At 32.3% G+C, this 21,128-nt stretch overlaps 4 protein-coding genes and 1 pseudogene across 9 annotated transcripts; 2 read left to right on the top strand and 3 right to left on the bottom strand.

Moving 5' to 3' along the window:
• Positions 1 to 15: 15 nt before the first annotated feature.
• On the bottom strand, positions 16 to 3,480 carry LOC111278932 (uncharacterized). Of its 4 annotated transcripts, none has more exons than XM_022865708.2 (7): positions 3,233 to 3,480; positions 2,707 to 2,773; positions 2,556 to 2,617; positions 2,381 to 2,470; positions 2,132 to 2,271; positions 546 to 600; positions 16 to 436 (listed from the first exon to the last, which is right to left on the bottom strand). In XM_022865708.2, exons 2-7 carry the CDS (start codon positions 2,771 to 2,773, stop codon positions 245 to 247), a joined length of 606 nt encoding a protein of 201 aa, XP_022721443.2. In that variant the 5' UTR covers positions 3,233 to 3,480; the 3' UTR covers positions 16 to 244. The 4 variants fall into 4 exon arrangements, with proteins under 4 accessions (XP_022721443.2, XP_089602320.1, XP_022721448.2 ...); XM_089746194.1 differs by having other exon boundaries at positions 16 to 430; XM_022865713.2 differs by lacking the exon at positions 3,233 to 3,480 and adding an exon at positions 3,150 to 3,224 and having other exon boundaries at positions 16 to 430.
• A 426-nt stretch (positions 3,481 to 3,906) lies between these two features.
• Positions 3,907 to 7,374, bottom strand: LOC111278924 (nucleoside diphosphate kinase 3-like). Of its 2 annotated transcripts, XM_022865687.2 has the most exons (7): positions 7,193 to 7,374; positions 6,006 to 6,143; positions 5,167 to 5,204; positions 4,972 to 5,022; positions 4,559 to 4,726; positions 4,370 to 4,482; positions 3,907 to 4,280 (listed from the first exon to the last, which is right to left on the bottom strand). In XM_022865687.2, the coding sequence occupies exons 1-7, from the start codon at positions 7,272 to 7,274 to the stop codon at positions 4,157 to 4,159; spliced, it is 714 nt and encodes a 237-aa protein (XP_022721422.2). In that variant the 5' UTR covers positions 7,275 to 7,374; the 3' UTR covers positions 3,907 to 4,156. The 2 variants fall into 2 exon arrangements, with proteins under 2 accessions (XP_022721422.2, XP_089602319.1); XM_089746193.1 differs by lacking the exons at positions 5,167 to 5,204; positions 7,193 to 7,374 and having other exon boundaries at positions 3,960 to 4,280.
• A 2,871-nt stretch (positions 7,375 to 10,245) lies between these two features.
• LOC111278946 (uncharacterized) lies at positions 10,246 to 11,998 on the bottom strand (annotated as a pseudogene). The gene is made up of 5 exons (XR_016329097.1): positions 11,792 to 11,998; positions 11,623 to 11,705; positions 11,172 to 11,235; positions 10,941 to 11,058; positions 10,246 to 10,608 (listed from the first exon to the last, which is right to left on the bottom strand). The product of XR_016329097.1 is annotated as an uncharacterized LOC111278946 (transcript).
• A 2,780-nt stretch (positions 11,999 to 14,778) lies between these two features.
• LOC111287297 (NAD(P)H-quinone oxidoreductase subunit S, chloroplastic-like) lies at positions 14,779 to 17,406 on the top strand. Its single transcript, XM_022877742.2, has 2 exons — positions 14,779 to 15,633; positions 17,180 to 17,406. Exon 1 carries the CDS (start codon positions 14,897 to 14,899, stop codon positions 15,590 to 15,592), a length of 696 nt encoding a protein of 231 aa, XP_022733477.2. The 5' UTR covers positions 14,779 to 14,896; the 3' UTR covers positions 15,593 to 15,633; positions 17,180 to 17,406.
• Positions 17,407 to 20,496: 3,090 nt separating this feature from the next.
• LOC149513971 (uncharacterized) lies at positions 20,497 to 21,128 on the top strand. Its single transcript, XM_089745797.1, has one exon. The coding sequence runs from the start codon at positions 20,563 to 20,565 to the stop codon at positions 20,989 to 20,991; it is 429 nt and encodes a 142-aa protein (XP_089601923.1). The 5' UTR covers positions 20,497 to 20,562; the 3' UTR covers positions 20,992 to 21,128.

Below are 21,128 nucleotides of genomic sequence, written 5' to 3'. Positions count from 1 at the left end.
AGAACCAATAGCAAGTGCAAGAAAACCAATATACATCACTAGTTCAGATGAAACTATAAAATACAACTGAATCTCACATTCTCTAATAAAAAGCTTTGAAAGAGCAAGTTGATATTGATAGCAAAAGTGAAAAACAAACAGCCAGTATCAACCCTCTTGGCTTCTCATCCACGTAGGAAGAAATGACAAAATAGAATAAGGTAAAAAGCTTGTCCTACAGCACATGGAATACATCTCACACCCTTTAGTTGCCAAATCGGCCTCTTCCCCATGAAATTCTTTGTCGACCACCACCATTACGTTGTACAGCATTGGTCTGACGTGACAATACCCTCATTCGCTGTTCTTTCATATTGGCAAACAGGGAATCCAGTGTTTGAGGCCTTTGCTTTGTTGCTATATTTCCTTGTTGATCCTGCTGCTGCTGCAGCTGTGGCTACAAAGATAAAAATTGCTGGCTTGGCATCAATTAAGCATAACTAGTGTAGTAACCAATTAATTTAAATGACAAACCACATATAACTTCCGTTGAGATAGAATAATACCTTGGTTGCAAAAGCTCCATTCATAGCCCTCTTTTGGACAGGTGGTGCCCCAATCCTGCACCCATAAGTGACAAGCATGATTGGATAACAGAAACAATACAAAACAATCAGAGAGGTAACGCAAACAAGAGACTAGCTTTCACCCAACATGCCCAGCAATCAGCATCAAAATGTTGAGACTTGAGAATCTTACCATCTGATGAAAGACAGTATTTATTTCCAATAAGCAGAGAGATAAGACAAACCATCGGTAATATAACTCCTATGTACCGCAAAACTTTTCCAATTCAACAACATAATCAAGAGTCTAAACCCCACTCTGCAAATACTCGGCTATTACAAGAAACCGAGAGAAAGTCCTCCAATGCAATCGCAGAACTGGGGAAAACCAAAAGGGTGAATTCTCCAGACTATGACAAGCAGCAAACTTCCATTTGAGTAACTTCCAAACCCCGCCTTCTGAAGAAAATCAACACATTCCGTAGATGCCACAAAAGTTTGCATAACAGCTGTCTAATTTACATCTAAACAACTAGATATAATCAACTTAGCCCCTTCAACATTCCCCAACACAATATTCTTCCTGCTTCAGTATTTCTAGCTCAAAGATTTCTATATGGCGCCAGAGGCAGGCAGCAATCTGCTCTCTTCGTTAAAAATTATCCATTTAAATCAAGTATCATTGTGTCAATCAATCCATAGTTTTTAAACCAAGATAAAACCCAGGCATAAATTAAGCAGGTAACAGAAATTCTAGACATGATGAGAATGATGAAGCATCAGCAGTGGACTCGGAAAAAAGGGCTTGTTAGATAAACCACATGCCTCCAGGCTAGTTAAAACTAGTTGTTTAAATTAAAGGAGATACAACCTCCCAAATGACTAAAGTCATTAATTAATCTGAAGTGGCCAAAGCTACTTGATAAAGAAAATCAGAATCAAAGCAATAACCCCTTTAGCATGAATACAAACTACCCAATTAACATTTCTAGACCTGTGAAGAGTTTGTCCAGTCATGTAACACGCAATCTACATGAACAATGTTAATCAATGAATGCACGTATACAGCTCTTGTGCAATTGCAATCATCATAATCGGGTGCCATTTTTTCTAAATCCACCTTCTTCAAACATGATAACCACATTTAACACTTGCCATTCCAGGCTTCAATATCCAACCCAAAAGGCAACAAACCAATTCCAAAATAGGCACCACTTAACCTGATTAAGGGACTTCGCACATCATAGATATAAAGCTTATGCTACAAGCGTACTATTTTGGGTAGTGTTAACAAGAAAAAACCAAACACTTTCAAGATAATCCAAATTTGGCCACTTTTCCACAAGAAACGTAATCAAATATTTGGGAGTTCCACATAGCATGCAACTTTAAATAAGTTAATGAGGACCACACATTCCAGACGTCATTGATATTGTAGAAGATCCACGATTTTACCTGCAATGATTCAATGACAAAAATAAGCCACTAAATGTGTAGTAAGTTGTCATAAACACAACTTTTCCAGCAATTAGAAATCATAGCTGCTAGCATAAAACAACAATATGAGCTATTAGAAATCCATATACCTTGGTTTGTTCAAATTAGCCACCCTACCACCATTAAAAGCTCTAACTCGAAATGGGGCAACTGGAGCCCTACGTGCAGCCTCAGCTGCCAAAGGGAACCGGTTCCCCTGGAAATTTGACCTTCTTTGAGCTAGAAACCCCTGATTAACATACATGACGCAGAAAAGAAAAAAAAAAAAAGAGTTGAAGTCAATGTCTGCAACCAGAAAGTATCACAAATTTATCAACAACATCATTAAAAACCCACACCTGTCTAAGAAAGGACCGTGAGTCCATATACTGCGGCACCTTCAAAGCCTTGTCTTTAGCAGCATTACTCACAGGTTTCTGACTTTTATTCTGATGGTAAAGAAAAGAACAGATTAGAATATCAACTTAAACATGTGGAACAATAAAAGTGTTTCTTGAGGAAGAAAATTCTTACAGGTGCCCATCGCTGCTTATTGGTTTTATTTGAAGGGGTTTTCGACATTTTAATGATATCATCTAAGTCCATAGAAAATAAAAACTAATCAGAAAACTGTTTTGTCGCTAAAGAAAATAACTTAACAAGGCACAAACAGCTAACAGCTCACCCAATGTCATGTCCATTTTCTTTTCTGTAAGAGCGATTGCTTCACTTGTAAGAGGTTTAACCGCCATCTGACAACGTAAAAAGCATTAATCCAAAACAGTAGCTGGAGATAATTTGAAATAAAGTAACTGTTTTTATATTTAAAAAAGCCAGCTCAATCTTAAGAGATAAGACTCAGAAACCTTACTGAAAGGCAAGAAGGAACAACCTTTTAAGTAATTGCAAAATCAAAATTAGATAATAAATAACCTCCACGATAAAAACTCATCCACAGGTTTACTATCGAAAAGTTAAATTTAAAAAACCCTAAAATTTTTAAGAATTAATCAAACGAAACAAAAAAAAAATCCTTCGTTCACCAAACCAACATATAAAAGAAGTAGCAAGTTTCCAGATTAGGGTTTCCTCAGGTGTTCAACCAACCAATAAAAGAAATCGACTCACCATCCAAACAATACAGATACCAATTTGCAGATTAGATAAGAGAGATTCGAGAAAAGGTAAAGGGATTGAAAGGAGAAACTTACGGATTTTGAAAAGAAATTAAACGAGGAACTTTGATGAGGAAAGCAAAACGAATTCAAGACTTTGGGTGGAAAAGAGCAATTAAACGAGGAACTTCGATGAGGATAGCGAAACGAATTCAAGACTTTGGGTGAAGCCCGGGCTAGGGTTAGGGTTTCGAAGTTACTTCTTCGAAGCAGGAAATAGAAGGAAAAAAGAAAATATTGCAACGCTTTGGATGCTTCGCGGTTACGCCAACAGGAAAACGCGTAAATTGTCTTCAAGGGGACCGGTGTTTTATAGAGGGCCGTCGCTTGGCGGATTTCAAGTTTCCACTAAAATTCATTGATCGTTTAACATAATTAGATTTCAAGTCCGTCTTTAATTAGTTTTGCCGGTATTTAGGGAGTATTCCGAGTACAGCTCAGCACCACAAAATCACGATGGCATTTGCTAATTGACAAATACGAGTCAGCCACGTCGGAGACCATTGCCTTTGTTTTTTGGAGGAAAGTTGAAGACTTTAAGTGGCGTGCTGTTATTGCCATATTGGTTTTTATTAAGCAGGATTCTTTAGGCATTGGGCTCCTAAACCGTTCAATTGAGATCTTTGTTATTGATATTTCTATTTATCTTCTGTTTTTTGTTATTTTAATATTTAATTTCTTTTTTTTTTTTATAAAACGTAAAAGACAAATTACAAAAAATACCATATGATTTAATAAAAAATGTAAATACCCTGCAACATGATTGCATTATTTCCACTTTATAATTAAAGAGGTGAAAAGAGATTATTGCTTTTGACCCAAAAAAATAGAGTATGAAGTTGGCAAAGCTGTTTGGTCACCTCGATCAACACGTACTTATTCTAGAAATTATGCCTCCACCCATACCTGACGTGGGACTAAATTTTCCTGCACTACTGATTAACGGGGAAAAAGGGCTCATCAGTTGACTCCATAGATCCATTTCTCTGCGTTAATTGTATAGCTAACCAGTTCTTGTGGCTGAAACCACAAGTTGATTTCGTTCTTGGCAGTCTCAGGACCATCACTCCCATGAATTATATTTCTGCACGGTAAAAGAACAACCGAGCTTCAGATTGGTGGTGAAATGTCATTCATGTAAAACTAATGTATAGCAACAACAAAAGCTTATACCTTCCGACAACCACTGCTAGATCACCTCTGATGGTTCCAGGCTCCGATTTCTGAGGATCTGTTGCTCCTATGAGTTTCCGTCCATATTTTATCACTCCCTCTCCTTCCCAGACCTGTGTGCAAATTAGATTAGTTCGTCTAAGTTCAAAGCAAATACTACAAGAAGATACGATTTCTAGTTCCTCTTACCATAGCAATAACAGGACCAGAGCTGAGGAATTCACACAGGCCGTTGAAGAAGGGCCTTTCCTTCAAGTCATCATAATGTTTCTGGGCAAATTCGTTTGAAGGAATCAATATTTTGATAGCCACAAGCTTGAACCCTTTGCGCTCAAAACGAGAAATGATTTCCGCAATCTGGAACATAAACAAGCTTTAGCTCAGCCATCTGTCACGTTTCATTTCACAACCCAAAAAACTGCTAAACTTGAAAACGAGACAATTTTTAATTTTATTCTAAAATATAAACTACAAGCAAAATGAAACAGCCAACAAGTAAGAACATAGGATAATACAACAGTGTTGATATTCATTATTTCAATCAACACTAAGATAATTGAGAAGACATCTTAAGTTGATGATACAGATCAGATGAATCTTACCAGCCCTCTTTGTACTCCATCAGGCTTGATAGCAATGAAGGTGCGCTCCATCTGAATTAAGAAAAATGGTTCAGTATGTATAGAACAGAATGAAAAAAAAAAAAAAATTATATATATATATATAGAAAGATAGAACAGCATAAACAGTAAAAAAGAATAAAGTATTGTCTATAAAATCTAATAGTGATGGATTACCTCTGCAGCATGAGCCTCCTGCTCCTGAAGCATGTAAGCTACAAAGATAATGAAAACAAACCAACATTCAGGTCATAGGTTTTTTTTTTCACCTTTCTTTAGTAAGGGAGAGGCAGGTGGAATTCATCTACAGAGATCATAATTATAAAGCCAGAGTTTCTTATTTTCAACTTTCCTTTTTAAGTGATAGCAACCCATGATAATAATGCTAATTTTCATTCTGTTTTAGAAAATTCCAAGAGTAACAGTAGGTAGAAAGTTGAGTTATCCAGCACATAAAAGAATTCATCATCATCATGCAACTGATCAAAATCCTTCCAAGGATGTAGCTCCCCCAACTATTACTGGCAGTAGAAGGATATGAAAAAGAGAGTGCAAAGGCAAAAAGAAGAAAAGGCAGCAGAATCAAGTTAAATCAGGCAGAGACATGATTATAGCCAGTTTATTTGCACTATTTGGGGATCTGGGCACAATGTTGGGAGAAATTTACGGTAGAAATCAAGTCTAAAATGCATCACAATAAAGTATTTTCGCCATTACCATGCTAATGCAAAGCATAATTATTGTTGAAGAGGTCCGAGAAGCCACAATGCTAAAACTTGAGCAAGAGACAAGGCTCTTCTTCTTTCACTCAAAATTGTAAATCTAGAAACTCAACTTGGACCTTTTATTTTGCCATCGTGTATGTTTTGTTTTAAGACGTGATTGGGATAACATAAAGAATTAATTCTAAATGGCAATAGATGCATCCAAATCAGATCAATTAACTAACAAAAGAGAGAAGAATTGAGGAAAAAAATTTAGAGAAGAATTAAGGAAAAAAATTAAGTCATCCAAACCTGCCACTGGAAGAGCAAAAACTCCTGAAAGCCATCCTCTAGATGTATTGGCAGAACCACCATTTCCATAAGCTGAAGCTAAAAGAGGCACCTTACCGCGACGTGAAACTGCTGCTGCAGCAGCTAGTGCTCGCCCTTCTGTTGACCATAACACAAAAGTTAAGTAGCTTAAAACAGAACGTTTTGCATATTAAAACACCAGCACTTTCACCCCATGGATTAAAATTTATAACGTGTATGCACGTACAAACACACATTCCTCTGCATAAACATTCACATTCAATGCAATAGAAATTACTAGCACATAAATGCATGGGTTTTTTTAGCATAACATGCATATGTAGTTTTCTAACACATGCCCTCACATAAGATCGATGGCCCAGGAAGAGGATTAAGCCCAAGCCCAACTTGCAAATACCCTGACCTCATTACATTTTTTCACCAGACCAAAAACGTGGCGGCTTAGACCATTTCTTCAAGAGAAAAAAATGGTGCCCTCAAATGGATGGATGAAATCATGAAAAGCAGGAAAGAATATAGAATGAATAAATTTGAAGCGAAGACAGATCATGAAGGTAGCACGGATGTAGAAAAGATGTGGAATAAATCTTTTCCTTCCCTGTTCCTCTTTAGTAAGTAATGGATGGAAAGCAAAGCAGTTAGGAGCGACAAGACAGAATTGATTCTACAACTAAAAAACGTGAAGGTAACATTCCTCTTCTAATCTTTTCCCCTTTGAGAGTCTACGTCAAGAACAGTACGGTTCAACTTTTTTACAGCTTGAAAACAAAAAACGGTATAGTACTAATAAAATTTTAGTTAGTAAGTAATATGAATTAAAAAAAATGGTTTAGGTTGCCAAACAGGTGACTAGGAAAACTTCCATCCAAACAAAATCGAAATACAAAATGGGGAAAAAAGACAGTATTGATGATGATAACAGTAATTTTAATATTAGTATATTGAAATTAATGTAACAAAATATTCAAATAAAAATTTCGCCAGGATTGATCTAAAACTAGCGATAGGAATCGGAGATTTAATAGCGAACTGAAAAACAAACAGCTTCAAATCAATAATATCCAAATCTCATTGCACATGAAATGTATTCATTTGAATAAAAATAAATATTATAAAAAAATCCATGACCAAGATGTGACTAAAAGAATGAGATGAGAAAGTTATACCAGAGAAAAAGCGAGAGGTCTTGGAAGCTGAAAGGAGAGACCTGGCAGCTCTTGAAGCAGATCTTAAAATCTGAGAGCTCATCTTTTTTTTTCTTTTATTTTGTTTTTCGGATTGAGGGGAAGATGGTGAGAGCTAAGGAAGTGTTTTTGCTTGGATAGTAAAGAAAAGAGAGAGATAAGGAATGGTAGAAAATGAGAGGCCTTTTATATAAATACTTAACCGTATCATCGGACTTTTATGACTCGTGGGTTGATTCGGGAATTCGTACAAAATATTAAATTTTATATATTTATATTATAATTTATTTTAATATAAAAATATAAAATATTTTTATTTTATTAAATTTATATATAATAATTATTAAAATTTTAAAATATATTATTTTTATACCATAACATATTTTAAATTATCAATATACGAGATTTGATTGGTGGCTTAGTTGGTTCGTCGGCACACGTTTTTTGTAGCGCCGTTAGCTTTTGTTGGGTTAAAAAACGAAACCCCAACTCGTCGGGAAAAGTACGAAACAACGTGATCTGATCCGCCGAACATAAATGCTACGTTTGGACTTTGAAAATTTGTACTTTTTCAAGGTTTGCATTTTGCAAAATTTATCGTGCTAAAATTTTCAATACAATGATTTTATTATTTTTTATTTATAATTATTTTACTTTATTAATAATTATTTATTTATTTTTAAAAGTAAAATATTATTATGTTTGATATTATTAAAAATTAAAAATTATTTTATTTTAAAGTATCAAAATAATTATATTGTAATAGCAATATAAATTAATAACGTTAATATTATTTAATAATAATTTATAAAATATTAATAATATTTTTATCTATTTCATAATAAAATATAATAAAATTATTAAATTAATAAATATCACTTAAAAAAATAAAGTAATCATCTAATCTTAAACAATTATTAAAAAATAAAAACATTTTGAAAATTTAATATCTTAAATTTAAGTTCTACGATATGTGAGTTTAATTCAATTTTATGTTAAATTTATTTAATTATATTTTAATATATTGATTAATTTTTTTGTTTAATTATTTAATAATTTTTTATTATAAATATAATGTTTGATTATGATTATAATTTTTTAATAATCAAACTTGTAATTTCATTAAAAAAATAAAAGTGCTGAAAAAAAGTACTGTTAACAGTAATAAATAATAAAGAATTAAAACGTGTGAAGAAAGGAATATACCTATATTACTTGTTTGTGAGGAAGTAAAACAACTGTAATGATTAATGAACTAACGATAAAACAGATCATGTTTGCTCTTTTTTACTTCTTTTTTTTCTTTCCAACTAGAAAAGGTGAAAAAGGAAAACTAGAAAAGCAAAGCCCTCAATAGAACAGGGGGAAGGTTCTTTATCTTGGGCACTTTCGTTACTGGAAAAGGGGAAATTAATGAGGAAGTTTTTCCTTTTGCCAATACAAATTACATAATGAGGTAAGGATCGCATTGGATCCGGATAAATTGTTATTCGATTTAAATTTAATTTAATTTTATAAATTTATTAATCAAATTGATCCGATTTAATATTAAATTATTATTTTTAATTAATATATATTTAAATTTATAATTGATTTGATTCAATTTAAAATTAATAAAATATTATTTTAAATATAAATATAAAATTAAATAAATATACAAATACTATATATAATTAAATAAATAATAAAAAATAATATATATCATGTTGAGATAAGTTTTCACAAAATCAAACATTGATTTTTTTCAAAAATATTTAACTCAAAACTCGATTAAAAAAAAAAAAAAAGTTTATCGGTTCGAAACTCACATGTACGGATAAATTGCCAACCCGAGGTGGGGATCATATTGCCTTAACTAGAAAATATTCTTTGGTAATTTCATCCCAACCCGGCAGCTTAAGTATTTTTTTCTATTTAAATACATATGATATTTATAGTTTTATAGAATAGGAAAGTGAAATAAAACCAAGTTTTTCTTCCTTTTTTATTTGTCACAGTGAGGTTCAAACGCGCTGACATGGAAGGAAGGTTTCAGTGGTATTGACCCCAAAGAGGTTCCAGTTCATCTGGTGATTTGGGGTTTGTTTAAAGACCCAAAATGCAAACCAAACTAAAAAAGAGATTGCTTCTCTCAATGCATTATGCTTTGTGATTCACGTGAGTATAAATTATTGAAATTAAAACTTAATTATGGGATCTGTCATCTTTGTTCTACCTTGCCCCGTTGTCCATGCATGAAGAGCTTAATCACAAGGAAAGAATTTGGAGGGTTCTTTCTGGAGAAAAGCAGTCAATAAAGCTTCAAGTCCTCGTCCTGAAACAATTTTGAAGATCCAACAGCTTCCTCAGCATACAAAAGAAGTTGGTTGATCAAAGCAACCAAGAATCAAAACTGTCATTTCTAACTGAAAGAATTCCAACTCAAAGGGGAAATGCCATCACATGTACATCAACAAAAGAATGGCTAGTGGGATCCCATTGATTCAATGTAAGCTGAGTTCAATAAGCAAGTTAAATTTGACCTATATTCAGGTTACTGTTAAAAAATCTATAAATGATTTTACTTTTCCCTTAAACCATTTGGAACCTTAACATCAGAACCCACTTTTGTAGTCTGTCTGCAAAGCCGATAACCAGGTATCCACCAAGGAAATGAGAGAAAAGATTACAAGTCAAATTCGATAAATAAATTTTACATACATACATAGTGAAGTTCTATTCTTTGATCCTTTTTAAAATGTATAAAACCCAATAAGAACAATTTTGAAGTGTTACAAATGACAATCTTGACTACCATCTATATATTTCCATACTTTTGGCATTTGTTGTGAGGCAACTATAATGAAAGAGAATCAGACTAATAATTCTAACTATGAACAGACATGATATAAATCTAATGGCAACTGATTAATGTATTTACATGAATGGACACCTCACATCGTTGAGTTCTGAAGAAATCAAAACACTTAATGGCATTTTACATATTTATATATATTTTACCTAGTTTAAGTCCCAAAGATTGTCATGTGGATTGATGTTCTTCATCAATTCAAATAAGAAAATGGAGAATTGAGGTCTTATAATACACTTGCTCAGCAGCATGCTTTATAAAATAATATGAAATAGAGGAAAGAACGTTTTATGAGGTTAGAACAGCACAACTCTACAAAAATCGATCTAAATGAGTACGGAAATAAACATTGTACTCTCTTGATATATGCAAATTAAGGACACAAGGTATACCTGAATTTTAGAATCATGTGAACACTCGTAGTGCAGTCCTTGACGTGTTAAAATATAAAAGGAAGATTGTGTCCCTTTATCTTCTTTCATAAAGCTTGTCAGAGAACCTACTTCAGAAGCATCAGACAGCAAGGTGGAATCCTGAGGGCTTAAATCTGCATAGTATAAATTAAGAAGTTGATCAGCAAGCAATGTGTATAAACCACCAGCCTATTACATAAATATTCATTGTTAGTGGTCTAATTAATGCTTGACCAAGTTGAGCTAAAAAAATATTAAAAGACTTGAAACTTAATGACGTGTTCATTAAAGAAGAGAACAATTAAAAACTGCTTGATCATCTTGAACTTGAAATTTCAGCTCCAGTACTCCTGACAGAATTTTTATTCATTTTCCATCTTACACCAACCAAGCAGCATGCACCACCGAATCTGGATGCAACTTTTAATGATAATAATAGAAGAAAAAAAAAAGATAATACATTTACCTGTGGAGAACAAATAGAAGAATATACATTGGCCATCAAGAACAACGAATCAAGGAAGCCAGTCGTCAACATCGATATCATCAATAGGAGCCAGTTCTCCAGGTAACGCTGTCCACCTCTTTGAATGAAAGATATATAGGAAAATCATTAACCAGAACAGAAGCAGAGCATGAACAAAGGGTTCAGCATAAACGAATATGAAGAAAGATAGCCAGATGAGCATATTCATACCGTTCGGATGTACAAATAGCCAGAAAGACGAGCAGACAGAAAAATTTCATCGATATGTTCCAATCTGAAAAATGCAAAAACTTCAATAATAGAAATCAAGAAATATTGTGTCTAGAACTCAATATATAGTCAGCGCCGCTAGGAATTGTGGATATATAAGCTCAGGAAAACTCATAAGAAAACCTAGAAGTTTGGAGACCACTATTTGCAAGTTGGGCCTTGACATATACAAGGTGAACTCCACATAACTTCCAGTTCTAGAAACAGTTATTCAGAATCCTAGACATCAAGTATAACTCTTTCTTCTATCATTCCAAACTAAAAGTTCAAATTTAAAGCCTCAAACTGTCAAACATCATCTTTCCACTGCAGTACATTATTACAGGCATACTTATACTGTTGACCAAAATATGCATCATAGTTCCAAAGTCAAGATTCAACTCTTCCTTACTGAGCTTTCAAGTGAGCTTCTCTCTCTTCTATATCAGCAAGTTCTGATCTAAGTGATTCTAACTCTCCAGCAGTCAACTTAACCTTAAAGTAAGAGAAAATACGGTGATAAGGGATGTGTGGCTATCAACAAAACAAACGGCAAACTTCAAAGAGGCTGTTATATGAACCTTTTCCTGATCATCCGCACCAGAACTCCGTGGCAATCCAAGTAAACTGAACAGATTCAACATGACTGTAGCATTTCTTAATTTTTTTCGAGACCATAAACTGCCACAAGACCTATCCTAAAGCAGAACCAAAATATTGAGATAAGATGAACTCAAAATTCTTAACGTGGTCTCTTTTTGACCTTCAAAATGTAATTCCCCGAAGAATTATCAATTCTTGGCTGTGAATCAGGTGAACTTCTGTTTTGAGGAGAGTCACCATTGGGAGTTCAGACTTGAAACTGAGCTGGAATCACCTTGATCTTCTTAAGACCGTCATCCATAAAGTTATATTCACTATAGGAAGAAGTACAAACCTGTGACCAACAAAATAAAAAATGACAATCATACTCATAATATATAACAAAACTTAAGCTGATATAACAAGCCTCCAAATCGAGAATTTGTTTGAGAGAGAAAAAAGTAAGTGCTCTGATCAATGACTTACTCACCAGGCTTTACAACCCAGAACAATATTCTGGAGAAAGTGATATATCAAGACATAGGTCCCTAAGCACTTGCACAAGTTCTTTCCAAATAATAAGCCAATTGTTTTTTGAAACGGGATTCAATTTCTTTCGGAAGAATATGCAATTGTATGACCTTCAAGCATTGAAAACCTATAAAATTTCATGTTCATCATAATCTACGGAAATATACAACTAAGAGATCAGGATGAACAAGCTAAAATCAATAAAAAATTAGAAGCGTGATTCATGCTTAGCTAATCTAGACATATATGAAAATATACAGAATTTAGGGAATATAGAAGCCCCAATTATGCACTAGAGGACCAAAAATAAGCCAGAAAAATCACAAGAATAATCTGTTAGTAAATTTAAGAAAACAGAAATAGTAAGAAAGAAGAAAATATGACTTTGAGACGTAAACAACACTGTTATGCCTAGGATACAACAAAGCCTTAAAAAACTCTCTAAATTAGAAATAATGAAAATGGTTATAGTGAAAGATTTATTTATAATGAATGAATAGATATAAACTTTTATTCAGATAGTTATGATCTTTTATATAATCATGAGCTTTATGAATAACAATCTATTTATATTTAAATAGTTATGATCATTTGTTATACGATAATTGTTTCTGTTCAATCATAATTATTTAAAATATAAATAAAATTAATATAAAAATTAATTTTATTCATCAATAATTAAATCTTTCTATCAATATGGGATGCATCACATTCTAAACTACCAACATAATCATCACTCACATCTCATTGCTTTAAAACTCCTTAAAGCCACTATGTCCTATCTCCTAACTAGAAATTAATCAACCACAATAAGACGAAACAGGGGTAAGGCAGTCGTGAACTAGAAACAATCAAACCATTGAAATTTTATTGTTCTTTCTATACCCACCAAAAGTTCATAAACTAGTTCCACAATTAACAGCTCAAACCATTAAAAATAGAATTAAAAATAGCAAAAAAATAACCATTGATTTCCCAAGATCAACAGCTAAAACAATAACTAAAAGCTGCCCAAAAGAAGAAGGTTCCGCAGAGCTTACAGAAGTTGATCTCTTGAATTGTATAAGCGGCAGAAAAGAACAAGCTTGATAATGATTTGATTAAAAAAAATTTCTAACAAAAGAAGAAGAGAGAGACCCTTTTTTTTTCTTTTGTTTTTAGTTTTTACAGCTGGAAAGAGACTTTTAGACAATGTAGAAAACGAGAAGCTAAGGAGAGAAGGATTTTGTGTTCGAGGAACGTTACAGTAGTTTCTTTTTTTGTTCGAGGGCTTCTGAATGCATTTTGTTTTTCCATTCACAACTTTTTTTTTTATTTTTTATAGAAAAAATTTAATAATTATTCTTCTCACAACTTTCTAAATATTTATTTTTCGTAAATTTTATTACTTATCAAAAATAAATTTTCAATCAATTTTGTAATTTATTAAAAATAAATTTTCAGAAAGTTATAAAATTTTTTAAAAATATATTTTATAAAAAAATATAATTTTTTAAAAAATTACAAAATAATGAATTTTATTAAATATTTTTATTAATCAATATAATAAAAATTACTCTTGAAAATAAAGAATAAAAAATAACTTAATTTTATTATTTTAACTTTAAAGAAATAATAAAATCTTATAAAACTTTGATTATACATTTCATTTCTTGATATTATAAGAAATGATTAAAGAATTATCATATATGATACAAGTAATAAAATTTCATTAAAATTTAATATGCTAATTGGATAAATTTATAATGATAAGTAAATTGAGAAAATTTTCGAAACATTTAATTGAATTAAAATTATTATAAATTTTTAATAATTGATACGTAAAAAAATATTTATTAAAAAAATAATGAATTTTAAATATATAAAAAAATTGCATTTACTATTTTATCTTTAGTTTATTTAAGATTTCATAAGATTTCATTTTGTCTATGATCAAAATAGTAAAATTAATTTTATTAATTTTAAATTTTATAATTTTTTAATAACAACTTTTTTATTGCATTAAGTAATAAAATTTTCAAATAAAAATTTTTTTGTAATTTTTTAAAAATTATAGTTTCCAGCTTGTAACTTTTAGAAAATTCATTTTCTGTAAATTATAAAAATTTATCAAAAATTTATATTTGAATATAAATATTTTAAATTTTGTGAGAATAATAATTAAATATTTTTATAAATTTTACTTATAAAATTTTATGTAAATTTTTCTCACGCTGTAAAAGAGGTAAAGTGTTCGGGCGATTTGTTTTCACTTTCAACCCATACTGCTGATTTACCTAACGAAAAGGAGAACGAAATTATTTCATTCGCTTCGGTGAAATTTTAAAGCCGACATGTCACTATTTTATGATGCTACTAAGTGTCGTCCTTGTAAACAGATGTATGGTTGAATTTATTTTGCTTTGTCTTATAACGCAGGGAAGTTGATGAATCAGATGTATCCTAGCCTCTGTTACGGTTAATTGTGAGGCAAATAATTAAAGATAAAACCAACCACCAATGGAAACGATTGTGGCCAGAATCAGAGGAGGGGTTATCTGCTACCTTGCTACTCGACTTGCCTATGAAAAAACATGGCCTCATCCATCACTCTCCCAGCCCTTCAAGGTTCTTTACTTCGATCTCAATTCCTTGGACAAAACCCAATCTCACATCGTCCTCACAAGTCATCTTTCCCGGTTGCCAAACAGCATAAAACCTTTTATGCCAAGTTTGACTTCTTTGAACTCTTGGGAGGTAGGGGACTTTGCAATGGAGAAAGAGGTTTAGAAATTGAGCTCAAGCGAAACGTAGAGGAGGCATCACCACTTGCTACTACAGATGACGAAAGTTCTGGCAGCACAGCAATCCCTGTTCCAGAAGATGCTTTTGAAAAGGAGCTGATGGGGCTAACTGGAGGATTTCCGGGTGGTGAAAAGGGTTTGAAAAAGTTCATTGAAGAAAACCCACCTCCTGTAAAGCAGCCAGTTTCCGATTCTGGAAGTATTGCTACACTTGCTGCCACAAAGAAGCCAAAACCACCAGACTTGCCACTGTTAATGCCTGGAATGATTGCAATTGTGAAGAATCCTAACAACCCATTTTACATGTATTGTGGTATTGTGCAGCGGATCACTGATGGAAAAGCAGGGGTTCTTTTTGAGGGAGGAAACTGGGATAGATTGATCACTTTTCGCCTTGACGAGCTTGAACGCAGAGAAAAGGGCCCTCCAGCGAAGAATCCTAAGTCTGCTGTTCTTGAAGCTATTCTAGACAAGGATCCAAAGTGATGATTCCATTTCATTTCTCTCTCAACTCTCGTGTATGAATGGTATGAATTATGTGCAATTTTGACTATCAAAGCTTAGTTAGGAATCACTGTCACAAACACTTCAAACATCAAAAAACAACAAACTTACGAATCTTCTAATATCAGGAATCAACATTAATAATTAAAATATACAAATATGCATCAGAAAAGGCCCCAATTCAATTGTCTTTCTATGTGTTTATTCACCGAAATTGGTGTTGCCCCTTTCTGTTTCCCTTACGGCGCACCAATATCATTAGAAAATTGAAGTTTCAACATTGTGATAAGAAAAAGAACGAGCAAATTAAAAGTCCATGAAATTGGCTGCCCTCGTTGAAACTCCACCAGTTAATTAGAAACAGTTACCCAACTGCCAAAAGGGTGTCAAAACAGATCCATAAATGTCTTACAAACTAAAGCATAAGACCAAAAATTGAAAAATTCATTCTTCCAGTATTATTGCATGTTCAATATATTGGTTTAAGTACTCGGCGTGGCCGAGACATTTCTGACTAAAGAATAAATGGATAAAGAGGGACACATCAAATAAGTAGTTTTACAAACTGCAGATAGACCAAAAGATTAGTAAAACACATTATCAATTCATTCTCATGACCAAACCCCATGGAAAAAACCAGCACTTCTTATTGGCTACGCACTTTACTGCTTCATAACATGGATAGCTACAACCAAGACCCATTAGATTGTCAATATGAAAGGAGGGTTTTACATACCAAAATAGCCTCAATTTCCTCATTGGAAACGGGTTTTCTTTTAGGCTGAAGAGAAGCTCTCCCTCCAACGGTTGCGGGAGACTTAGAACTAGAGAAAAAAGTTAGATTATCAACACCAGTTTTTATAGCACTTGAGGCTGCAATCTAGAACTTGCAAAATTTTCATTTGGTTTTATATTCCTAATCAATACTCATTATGCATTACATTATAATTATTGAGAATAGTGACTCAAATCATATAAAAGATTTATTTGAGATTAATTAGATATTGTTTCATAAAAAAAAAAATATTTGCAAAAAAAAAATTCTATTAAGAAAATAGATTCTTAATAAGTGAGTTTGATTTATAGAATAAGAATTCTAAGAGTAAAAGAATTCATAATGGATAAGTTCGTATGTTTATAAATAGGTGAAGTCTCTATAAGATTAGATATGAAAAAAATATGTAAAAGAGTTATAGAGTTTTATAAGATAGACACCCTATAAGAGTACTAAAAATTTATGTCTTATGGGTATATATGTTTAAATGTTTATGAATGGATTAAAGGAAATTAAAATAATCCACATAAGTATGGTGCATTACTGCACATGAGTATATATTTGTTTGGATTGAGAATACTCTATAAGATTAGAAGAGATTAAAAGGATCTATGGGTATTAATTGTGAGTGATTGTTTTGATGTTTTGATGTTTTGATGTAATTTTTTACAATTAGTTGATCCTTTTTCTCATCCGTGAATGTAAGCTGATTGGGCTAAACCACGTTAAATTATTGTCTTTTATTTGATTGATTAATTGTTTGTTTATACTTTTGCTGTTGTGATTGGATTCAGATCTTTTAACTTAACAAATGGTATCAGAGCTATGATGATCGCCAACAAATGGTATCAGAGTTACGATGATCCATAACAAGTGATATTATAACATGATTCTAGCTATGGGAAGAAGTAAGTCCAAAGGAGCTTGATTCAATAAAAAAGTCAAGTTCTTGTATTGAGAATTGATTTTCATTAAGTGTGAAGACACACAAAAAAATATGATTGTGTAACTTTCATTGCAAGTGGAGGTAAGCATGTTTAGTATAAAAATAAATAATTTAATAGAATTTGAGTCGAAATAGAGATTATTGAGACTAGTAACACAAATCCCCTAAAAAATTTGTTTAAGATTAGCTAGATATTACTTGATAGATTAAAAAGACTTACAAAAAAAATTTCTAAAAACAAATAGATTCTTAATAAGTAAATTTGACTTGTAGAAGAAGAATTCTAAGAGAAAAAAAATTCTTATTAGCCAAGTTTATATGCTTATAAATATGTGAAGTTTTTAAAGGTTAGGTATATAAAAAAGATATAACATAATAGTAAAGTTTTATGGGATAAACACATTATAGGAGTATTTAAAATTTACAACTTATAGGTATATATATTTGAATATTTGTGAGTAGATTAAAGGAGATTGAGATAGTCTACATAAGTATGATGTATCAGTGCATATAAATATGTGTTTATTTCGATTGAGAATACTTTATAAGACTAAAAAAAATTGAGAGAGTCTATGGATATTAATTGTGAGTAATTGTTTTAATGTTTTGATGCAATTCTTTATAATTAGTAAATTTTTTCTCAAACGTAGACATAAGTCAATTAGGTTGAATCACATTAAATTATTATTTTTTATGTGATTTATTAATTATTTGATTATGTTTTCACTTATGTGATTAGATTGAAGTTTTATAATCTAATAAATGGTAATAAAACTGTGATGATCCATAATAATAATAATAATGTCCTGATTAGCAAACGGATTTAGAATAATTTGACTTTTGTTGACAAATTAAAAAAAAAAAACCCTTTGTTAAGCGTGAACATATGAACATATAAAAGCTATAAGCTAGAAAAAAAAAGATTTAATAATAGATTAAGAAATCGTAAATAAAGAAAATACAAAGAGGCAATAATCCAAGGCATGGTTGATTATGAGAAAAGAATATTGGAAGGATTGGTATGTCTCCGCTTGCGCTGCGCCCATCTTTTTTTTCTCTGTTTTGGAATTTACCAAGAAGTTTGACGGTGACTTTCAAACAAGAATTTTTTCCGCTTTCACAGATTTCGTTTTCTACAAAAGAAGGCTGCCATGTTTCGGCAACGTGAGAGAAAATATAAAATTTGATTTCTGTTTCTAATTAAACGATATCGCTTACATGGAAGAAATGCATAATGGAACAACCAAATAGTCAAGTGTTTCTGCTTTTTTAGGATTTTCCTATGTAAGTTTAAGCCCATGTTAACCAAAATTTTACCTAGGCCCATGTTAACTGATCGAGGCCAAGGCCATACAATTTGCCTTTTGATTTAAAAAAATTAGAGGAAAAATAATTATAAAAAAAATTCGAGGAAAAGGACTGCCGTATCTGGAAAAAGAAAATCACCATTATAAGAGTATTTGATGCATTATTATTGTAAAATTATATAGACATTTGAATGATACGATATTATTTTATTAATAAATAAATATAAATTTTTATAAATATATAAAATTTAATTTTTTAAAAAACATTTATTAATATGATAACACCAAGTACCTTATATAAAATTTACTATAAATTGCAAATATATCAAATACAAACAAGTATTTCTTTAAACATCTGATATTGAGCTGATCCTGTTACTCTTGTCCGAATTCATTTCATAATTGGAACTCGCAATCTCTAACCCGAATGCTTAAACTCTAGCCGTCAGGAACTGACCGTTCCAGACAATAGTAAACCCAAATCAAATCACATTAAATCTGAATAACGAATATGAAACAGCTTCTTGGTGTTTTGGGTGTTGATAAAAGTAAAAGTGAAATGGAAATCGTAGGAAGGATAACTTAACCTGCAGTAAAAGAAAAGCGACGCAGTAATTTCAACTTTCTGCTACTGGTTGAGCTCAGTAAAAATCATGACGTGCTTGAAGGGTTTGAGTCAAAACACGTAACTTTCATCTAGCTGTAACAAAGATAGATGCGAAGTTTGACCCTTTTTTTTTCCCATTTGAACCATCCAAAAGGAAAAAGGGGAAGGGTAAAACAGACCGATTTGGAATTTGGGATGTTAATTGATACGATGTTAACGAACTAAAACAAACGGCATTGACTTAGATTATCGATACCAGTGTTTTGCCACAAAATTTTCAAACCAAAACCACGCGTTTTTTTTAAGTTTCTGTCGATCATTTTTTTTTTTTTTTTGTAGTTTCTGTCGAAATGCTACATCAAATGAGCTAAGCTGAAGCTCAGTTTCTTTTCCGAAACTCATTTGTCTAATGTTTGTCAGGCTCTCTTTCTCTTCTCTTTCACAAAAGTCTTACCATGACTTGATAAACCCTATTAGTTTATAATTTTTACCGGGATATAGCCGGAAGAAGTCCGTAAACCCTTTTTTTTTTATATAAGGTAATGTGTTACATGCAAGTTAGTCCAAGACAGACAAATTAAAGCTGTCGATTGCATTCCCCCTTTTTTTTTTTTTTTTTTTCTGGGATGATGCAGTTCATACAATCAATTCTCATTATGACCTTATATGTTAAAAAAAAATACACACTTTAACCTCCAAACGGTAATGGGTCTTTTTTTATTTTATTTATTTTTGGGGTGTTAGATTCATGCATGAAGTAACATCTCAATCAAAAAGTCCGCAATTTATAAAAAAATGGTTCCTCACTTCTCAGTCTTAATTAATCAAAAGTAGTAATAGTATTAATTAAATGAAATAATTACAATGTCGACTAAAGAATAATGAATTTCTTGTAAATTTCACCTGAACTTCCTACAAACGCCACAGAAGAGAAAGGGGAGAGAAGCACAAGCAGAAGCGACAATGGATCAGGTATCCAATCGATGATTGTTTGTCCACAGTATGGCCAGCACAGGATGGAAAGGGAGGGCCAACCATTTGACAGTCAATGCTAAATTCCAAATTTCCAATTTGACCGAACAGAAGTTTCATTGTCTCAATTTCGTGCACTTGACGCCCTGACCCATCTCTCTTAGCCAAATTTATTAATTGAGTTTCAAACTTTGCCCAAAATACACTCCCTCCTCACTCACCAATCACGTGTCCTTCCTAGGCCCCCCCTGCTTCTATATAAACTCACCCTGCCTGGCTTTAATTGCACTTTATCAGTACAAAAAGGATGAAAAAAAATAAAACCCATCTTTTTCCCACACAAAAATGCTCACCTTTCTTGCTTCTTATTTCCACAGGGTTTTGTATGGTGAAACTGTTGAACTTGTGGAATCCAAGAGTGCCTCAAAGTTCACATACAGAGATGAGCTGAATAAGAAGCAATCACGAATCAAGCAAAAGAATTACAATGGTTATTCCTTTTCAAGTACAAAACCATTGCTAAAAGTTAAGGATGAGAAGGATATCAAGAGAAGTCGTACCGGCTTTGATGGGAAAGCAAGTACAACTGTAAGAGTAAAAGTGAAGATGACAAAGCAAGAAGCTGCTCGATTGCTTTCAAAGTGCAAAGATGGAGGGATTCTTGAATTCAGAGATGTAGCTCGTGAGCTTGTGGACCTTCCAATGAATCGTGTTAGCGTTGTGTCCCCTTGCCCTGGTAGCAATCCGGTGCTCGATAGTATCCCTGAAGAGTAATAGATAGCATGGTAAACCATTCACTGTTAAGAGAATTTTGAGTTATCAGGGTGTTTTTCTTGTCAAAATTTTGGCAAGTGTCATGTAAAAATGCAACACTTTATGCAAATGAATGGGTTCGGTTTGAGATTCAAATA

The sequence above is a fragment of the Durio zibethinus genome, chromosome 17 (assembly GCF_047325235.1).
Source record: "Durio zibethinus cultivar Kanyao isolate XHJ-2024 chromosome 17, ASM4732523v1, whole genome shotgun sequence".
Taxonomy (NCBI): domain Eukaryota; kingdom Viridiplantae; phylum Streptophyta; class Magnoliopsida; order Malvales; family Malvaceae; genus Durio; species Durio zibethinus.
Note: the sequence above shows the minus strand (reverse complement) of the source record. Positions and strands in the feature narration are given on the sequence as shown.

Excerpts from the sequence above, each read along its gene's own strand:
- LOC111278932 (XM_022865698.2), bottom strand. Across the intron at positions 2,272-2,380 it reads CACGGTCCTTTCTTAGACAG|GGGTTTCTAGCTCAAAGAAG; the intron begins GTGTGGGTTTTT and ends TATGTTAATCAG. Across the intron at positions 437-545 it reads ATGGAGCTTTTGCAACCAAG|CCACAGCTGCAGCAGCAGCA; the intron begins GTATTATTCTAT and ends TTATCTTTGTAG.
- LOC111278924 (XM_022865687.2), bottom strand. The coding sequence starts at position 7,274 with ATGAGCTCTCAGATTTTAAGATCTGCTTCAAGAGCTGCCAGGTCTCTC. Across the intron at positions 5,205-6,005 it reads TTTTGCTCTTCCAGTGGCAG|CTTACATGCTTCAGGAGCAG; the intron begins GTTTGGATGACT and ends TTATCTTTGTAG. Across the intron at positions 5,023-5,166 it reads AGGAGGCTCATGCTGCAGAG|ATGGAGCGCACCTTCATTGC; the intron begins GTAATCCATCAC and ends TTCTTAATTCAG.
- LOC111287297 (XM_022877742.2), top strand. The coding sequence starts at position 14,897 with ATGGCCTCATCCATCACTCTCCCAGCCCTTCAAGGTTCTTTACTTCGA.
- LOC149513971 (XM_089745797.1), top strand. The coding sequence starts at position 20,563 with ATGCTCACCTTTCTTGCTTCTTATTTCCACAGGGTTTTGTATGGTGAA.